Below are 6,838 nucleotides of genomic sequence, written 5' to 3'. Positions count from 1 at the left end.
TAGTTTACGTTTGCTTTATGCACGTATGCCAATGCTTGTTTTATTTTGTTCATATCTTTAGTTACATATCATTAAAAATTATAAAAATGTGATATTCATAATGCACTCGGTAAGACAATTTAAACAAGATGCCACATGACTATCTTTTATGATATGTTTTAGAAGTTGTATTAAAGATTCTTCTCACTTATGAATAGTGCCCAAAAAACAAACGTAAACAATTCAATGGAAATAACCCGTCCGGAGGCAAACTTACTTAAGAAAATTAAGACGCTTTTAAACGGGAAAAGATGAGAGTATAATCAATCAGAAATCATAGTCAGCTACTGAGCTGACTCTGATCGAGGCCGTAGTCAAACTCGAAAACAGAAAAACAATGGAAACAGGAGCGATAGTAGTATCCAAAATCGGAGGAAAGTCAACCGTAACTCGCTGTTTTTCCAAATATCCTCTCAAATTAATTGTACCCAACAAGGTCTTTTTTCTTTCCCTGTTAATTCTTTTCTTCTTAATTTATTTACTGCAACTTTTTCTGATTGATTTTATGTATAATAAGGCATGTGGTCGTGATGTTGATTGTGCGTGGATTTATACACTTACTTATGGTGGTGGCATTGTCTCTGTAAGCCTTTTTCTTTCTATTTCATATTGTTTTTATCTTCATCTGGCGACAAGTATTTTAATCAAACGTAAATTATTAGTTGAATCCGAGGGAGTAACTCAATTATGTATTTCAGTTTGTTTCTGATGTTAGTTCAAAGACATTTCTTCTCATTTCTGGCCGAGTGTTTCAATCAAATGTAAAGAATCTATTGAATAGGTCGGATTATGTCATTATATGATTACGAAAGACTTCGTCTTTTAAATGTTTTAGCACAAATAATGGTTTTTTATGCACAAAGCTTTTAGATTTTTGGTCCTAGGAGCATCTGCCAATGTTTTTAGGCTTACAACATTTTCATATAAAGATGCTATTGAGGACCCTTAGTTTTTACGTAGCGAGCAAAACTGTAAAAAAATGGATTTTGGAGTAGAAATGTAAAATATTTGGAGGGGAAACAAAATGTAAATAAAATCTAACCTTGCTTGTGACGGTCACAAGTGTGTGACCTCTCACGACCCTCTCCCACTTGCCCTCCCACTTACCTCTCTCACTTGCCCTTTTGTCTCACGTCACAAGCTAGTGATGGATTTTGTCCGTCACAAATGAGAATTTGTGTAAAATCTAATATCATCATATAAAAATAATGCTTTTCAAGTCTTTTTACTTAGTTGATATATGCCTCACATGTGGCCATTGATCCAAGCATCTTTACACGAAATACAAGGCAAAATTTAGTTATCTAGTGCCCCTCAAATATGAAGTCGTTCGATCTATGCTTGTATATAACTTGTGTCTTAGATAAGTTGATGTTCATTGGATGTAGGGGGACTCTATTTTGTGCAACTTCATTGTTGAAGACGGGTGTACTGCAGTGCTGACGACACAAGCTTCAACTAAGGTTATTCCATGTTTGATTTTGTTGTAACGCGGTGCGCTCAAAACTTTACTCATGTGTTTAATGGAAAGTCTTCTTAGTTACGGGCATATGGCCTAATGCTGTAATCATTTCAGTAACCAAGGTAGTTGCTAGTTGTACTATAGTAGTAGTAACTTAGTCATGCGTTTCAATGCTAAGTTTGGAGACAACTGCTTAAGTAAGATAGTGCTCATATTAGTTATACATGTGTGTCAATGTCAGGCTTTTGGAGGTATGTTGGATAACTTTATGATTAATGGTCTATTATGGCGATGAGACACTTTGTAGTCGGCATTAGAGATTTCATGGTGCATTGGTGTGAGTGTTTAGAGGCATTCTTACATTTTGTGGGCATTAAGCACAACTTGAACAAAAGCTACGATACGTGCATGACGAAGGTGACTAACTTTATCTTCTGATTGCCATTTGATTCTGAAGGTTTACAAATCTATAGGATCTAAGTGCTCCGAGCAAATTTTGGAGGTAAAAATCTTCTCTTGTTATCCTTAGCTTCTTCTGCAGTGTATTTTTTTTTTACTTATCAATGTATCATCATATACTACCCTTTACTGACTTTATCATTAAGATTGTGGTACCTTGTTTATTTGATCAAAATTTGTTTTTCTATCAAAAGCGAAAGAGGATGTCCTTATATGAAAATATCACAAAGGATGGCCAGTTTCATTATATAAACTTACTTGAGATACCCTTAAAAGCACCCACATCTTTAACCCATAAAGAAGCTAGAAAAAACAATTCTCCTCACATAGCAGGCCACATTTGAAGAGTGCTTTTCATTTATTACTAAATGGCAAAGGTATACAGACGCTCTCTTTCCTTCCAAGAGTTCTATGTTCTCTCAATGTCTATTACTCGTATATTTTTGTCTTGTTTGGAGTCCAATTTTAGTCCCTCTAAGCACAAATTATGAGCACCTAAATAATATACTTGCTCAGCTTTGCAGACAGACTTTGGCTTCCGTGAAACAATGACCTTCAATAGATCATTATCTAAATTTGTGTCTTGCGCTGAGCTAGTTAATTACTACTTTGTAGTGATAAAAACATTCTTAGAATCTAGCGAGTGTGGTAGTTTCTGTAGTAAGAGTGGAAAAGAAGTGGAAGATAAGAATTGTCTGGCTGTATAAAAGTAAAAGCTGTAAATTTGCAAATTGTGGATGCAGTAGGCGCGAGTTGGACATGAAGCCCTGCTGGTTGTCATTCCAGATCCAGTGACATGCTTTTCCGCTGCCAGGTATTCTCAAAAGCAAGTTTTCAGGGTTTCATCCGATTCAAACTTGTTATTGGTTGATTGGTTTACAAGTGGACGTTATGAAAGTGGAGAAAGATGGGAATTTGAATTATACAGAAGTACCAACAATATCTATGAAGATGACCAACCTTTGTTTCTTGATACGGTAACCTTTCTGTGGTGTTCATGAGAAAATATTTAGGGTTTTTTGGGGGCAGTATGCTTTCTTAAGTTGAGGCTTTTCTGAGAATTGGAACCACAACTTTGCATATCTGTGTATCTGGTAGTGTATGATCGTTGTTATTCTTCTTGTCAAAGGGGTAAAATGTTACTGGATGTTCATACTGTTTTCCACATTCATTATATATATGCTACTGCTGTTAGGTTTCTCATTCCCTGTAGATTTTGCATATCCAGTATGCATACTTCGCCTTTTATGAGCTCATTTAGAATATGAAGGGTTTTTCTGGGGAATATGCTTTCTTGAATTTCTTGTGATATATCTTGGCGCTCTATGCTAAACCTGAGAGGTATCGATGTTCCTGCTGCAGGTGTTTTTACAGCAAGGGAATATTAGCAGCATAACTGAACGCATGCATGATTACCAGATTATTGCAATGGTCATAATTTTGGGGTATGTGCTCTATTTAAGGAGGCTCCTTTTATATTCTCTGTCATGACGTGAATTTTGTTCCCTTCTCAGAAAATTTTCAGTGTTAGGAATTGTTTTTTAACGGGACAGGACAAGGACATACTTGTGGGATACAATGATACATTAACATTTTGCTCAAAACAGTTGGAAGATGACTTTTTTTACTGTATGCTGAGAGCCACTTTGCCTTCTACAAAACTGTATTGCTTAATATCTGCTTACAAAAACCTAGAGACACGTTTGGGCGTATTTTTGGGTATAAAGTTGATCAATTTTATTTATAAAGGGATTCATCGCCTCATCGGTGAAGGAATGGAAGGCGACATAACATAACTTGAGGATAGAGACTTACATTGGATACCGTAAACTGGAATGAGAGTATGAGACTGCCTGGCTTGAAGGAAAGTCTGGCAAATACCTTGATAAAATATACCCCTCTGACCATTGTGTATTTGTGTTTGAACATTGGTGAGCCGTGAGCCTCCAACGTTCTGGCAATATGCCTTTGACTGGCAACCAGCCATAGTTAGATGAAGTTTTGTACAATAACAAATAAAAAACTACAATTATGACAAAAATTTATGACAACATTTTAAAAGGAAATTTCTTTGTTGGCTCTCTCCTAGTCTCCTCCGACCTCACCAAATGCTTAAGTGTGTTCACTACTCTGACCCACCTCTTGCTATCTTCCTCTAGCAATCAGAAGATGCCTTAGGCTCTTGAATAGGGATTTGTCAATCACCCTATGTTTTCTTTTCTTCCACTTATAATTGCTTTGGCAATTTTCCATCCAATGCTAATTGAGCAGCTGGTTTCTTCATTTGACAGTTGGATTCTTCATTCTCCTACAAGGACCTGTGTTGGACACACTTTTTTATCATAGGCATGATAATAAAAATCAGTTGAGATTTGGTCTTGCAATGCATCACTTAGATGTGATTTCGGCCGTTTTGCCAAAAACTACAGCGGGTACCGCCTCCAATTGTGGTCGTATACTATGGTCGTGGTTATGGACCAAGTAGGCTTCAAATTCTAATTTTTCTGTTGATAAGATCCCTTTGGTCTCAACCACAGTTTAGCGAGGTAGCCTATTCTGACCCTTCAATGGTATTTCTGATAGTTAACCTCCTTGATTAGTGAATATGAGATTAGTAAACCCTTTGAAAGTGTGACTGGAATGCAAGTGGCGGTTTGAGACGGACATAACTAGAAGTGTAGGATGTAGAGTGAAGGTGCATCTTGTTAAGATTCCAAAGCTCAATAATTGAGTTGTCCAAGTTCAAGTTTCAGCAAGTTGTCGTGGCTAATTGTATTTAATGGGCCAAAATTGTGCTTTCTAAGATTACGTAAACCTTTTGATGTTGGTACATAACCCAGAAAACTCAATGAGAAGTTAAAAAAAAAATGAACTTGTGAGTAGCTTCCTGCAGTGAGCTTAAAGTGTTTCTGAATTTGAAGGGGAAATGCGTTGTGTAGAAATTGATGCATCACCTATCTGATTTAGCATTTAAGATCCATTATTCCATAAAAAGTTGACAAAACAAGAATTCAGATTTTCAGAAGGTATGAGATTAAAGTATGTAGCTGTATGACAAACGTCAAACTAATTTATTACGTTTATCAACTTTTTTACTGTGGAAAAGTTAAGGATTTTTGCTGTGGCTTCATTAGGGTGCCGTGGTAATTTTGTTGAATTTTTCTTGTTTCTCTATTTGTAATAAGGGGTGCCTGTTATGTAAATTTGGTTTCCTCGAGTTAGACTTAGATGGGTGGTTTCTTAATTGTAGGCCGAAGTTGGAAAATTTGCGGAATCAAATACAAGAAAATGTCAAGCGTGTTACGTCTGGTTCTTTTCAATACAAGTCGGCTCCCTCAATGCCCAACTCTAAGTTCAGTCCAACTAAGCCAAACTTTATTGCATCATGCAGTGCCTTCGGCTCCAAGGTACCATCTCTAAGTTTCATCATAAAGATAGTCTATTACTGGTTTATGTCTGTGCTGGCTACTTTTAGTAACACAAACTTGGTGATACTATGGCTACTTTTTTTTTACCAATTTTGTGGCAGAATAATGTAGAGAAGTTGTATGTTGTTTATCTTGATTGAGTTTATCGTTCGAATATAAGATTGAGAAAAGAGTACTGATTGCTGAGTGAGTGAGGGATCAAGCGTGAAGCTAATTTTTTGGCTTAGTAAACAAAGTAATTAAGTAAATTTAACAAGTAGTCTGCGGTTCTATGCTCCATCCATTACTTGATTCACTATCTTTGTTTTTGGATGAAAGTTAAAAAGATTAAATCTATGTGAGAAAAAGATTGGAATTTACACCTAGATAGGGGTGTTTTGGTTGAAAGTATAGATGCGGTGAATTCGTTTGAATGTCGTAAACAAAAAATTACAGTGAATCCAATCAGATGAAAGGAGTTTACAAATCACAAATAATCTTCTGAATTTTCAACAATGGCAAAGTTGTGATGTTGGTTCAGTCTTAACTCTTAATCCTCTACTCTCTTCAGGGTGCTGGTCTTATCGTCCGTGTTGCAGCTATGACAACTGAACCGGTATATCAGTTTTTACGTCTGCAATTGGGCAGCTTAGAGCCATTTGTTGGGGCATTTCCGTATTCTTAATCTCTTTGGCACAGTCGTGCTATATTTATAGCTGATAATACCCGTGTATTGCGCTTGGCAAAGAATGTGTTCATGGTCAAACATTGTTCAAACGATCTTTCAGTACATTTTTTTTCCTCAGCTTAGTGATAAATATTCCCTTTGCTTCAATCATCTGTTTCTTTGATTAAAACACCCCGGAGGGAGTATTTCATACTACAAAATAGGAAATAATTGTACGAAAAATAACATTTGTTGGAAAATATAGGGGCTTTTTGCCTTTGGAGTGTTTCCAATTGTCCCACATTGGTGAGGAAAAGAGAGTCTTGTGGGTTATATGTACCCACCCTCCTTAGAGCATCCGCAAAGGTGGGAAAATGCCTCCCCATATGTCCTCTCTCTCCTCAAATGGGGAGCCTCATTATTGCACACACTTTCCCTTAATTAGAGGCTCCACCATTTATATAGGAGGTCCCCAAAAAAATAAGAAGGATAAAAAGTGTTCTTTTGGGGAGGTTCCCATATATTTGGGTGTGTGTTGGGGAACCTCATTATTGTATAGATGTAGATATGAATTGAGGAGGGTAAATGTAAAAGTTAGTGGAAAATGAGGTGGACGAATAAGAAAATGAAAGAGAAAATATGGGGAGCCTCACCTTTGCGGATGCTCTTACCATATCACTAGTGGGTCAAAGGAGACTTTTGTGGAAGCCTTGCGAGGTGCTTAATTCAGCTCGCACACGCGCGCGCACCGTGCCCGGATCCGGATTCGTGATTTGGGATTTGGCAATCGCCTGCGGCGGGCCG

The 6,838-nt window shown here is 37.1% G+C and overlaps 1 protein-coding gene across 1 annotated transcript; it reads left to right on the top strand.

Moving 5' to 3' along the window:
- Positions 1-291: 291 nt before the first annotated feature.
- Positions 292-6,285, top strand: LOC141592235 (urease accessory protein D). The gene is made up of 8 exons (XM_074412839.1): positions 292-475; positions 557-622; positions 1,428-1,502; positions 1,959-2,003; positions 2,707-2,937; positions 3,323-3,405; positions 5,211-5,367; positions 5,939-6,285. Exons 1-8 carry the CDS (start codon positions 377-379, stop codon positions 6,050-6,052), a joined length of 870 nt encoding a protein of 289 aa, XP_074268940.1. The 5' UTR covers positions 292-376; the 3' UTR covers positions 6,053-6,285.
- Positions 6,286-6,838: the final 553 nt, after the last annotated feature.

This window comes from Silene latifolia, chromosome 7, assembly GCF_048544455.1.
Source record: "Silene latifolia isolate original U9 population chromosome 7, ASM4854445v1, whole genome shotgun sequence".
Lineage (NCBI taxonomy): Eukaryota > Viridiplantae > Streptophyta > Magnoliopsida > Caryophyllales > Caryophyllaceae > Silene > Silene latifolia.
This window is presented reverse-complemented; position numbering and strand designations above follow the sequence as displayed.

Excerpts from the sequence above, each read along its gene's own strand:
- LOC141592235 (XM_074412839.1), top strand. The coding sequence starts at position 377 with ATGGAAACAGGAGCGATAGTAGTATCCAAAATCGGAGGAAAGTCAACC. Across the intron at positions 476-556 it reads AATTAATTGTACCCAACAAG|GCATGTGGTCGTGATGTTGA; the intron begins GTCTTTTTTCTT and ends ATGTATAATAAG. Across the intron at positions 3,406-5,210 it reads GCAATGGTCATAATTTTGGG|GCCGAAGTTGGAAAATTTGC; the intron begins GTATGTGCTCTA and ends TCTTAATTGTAG.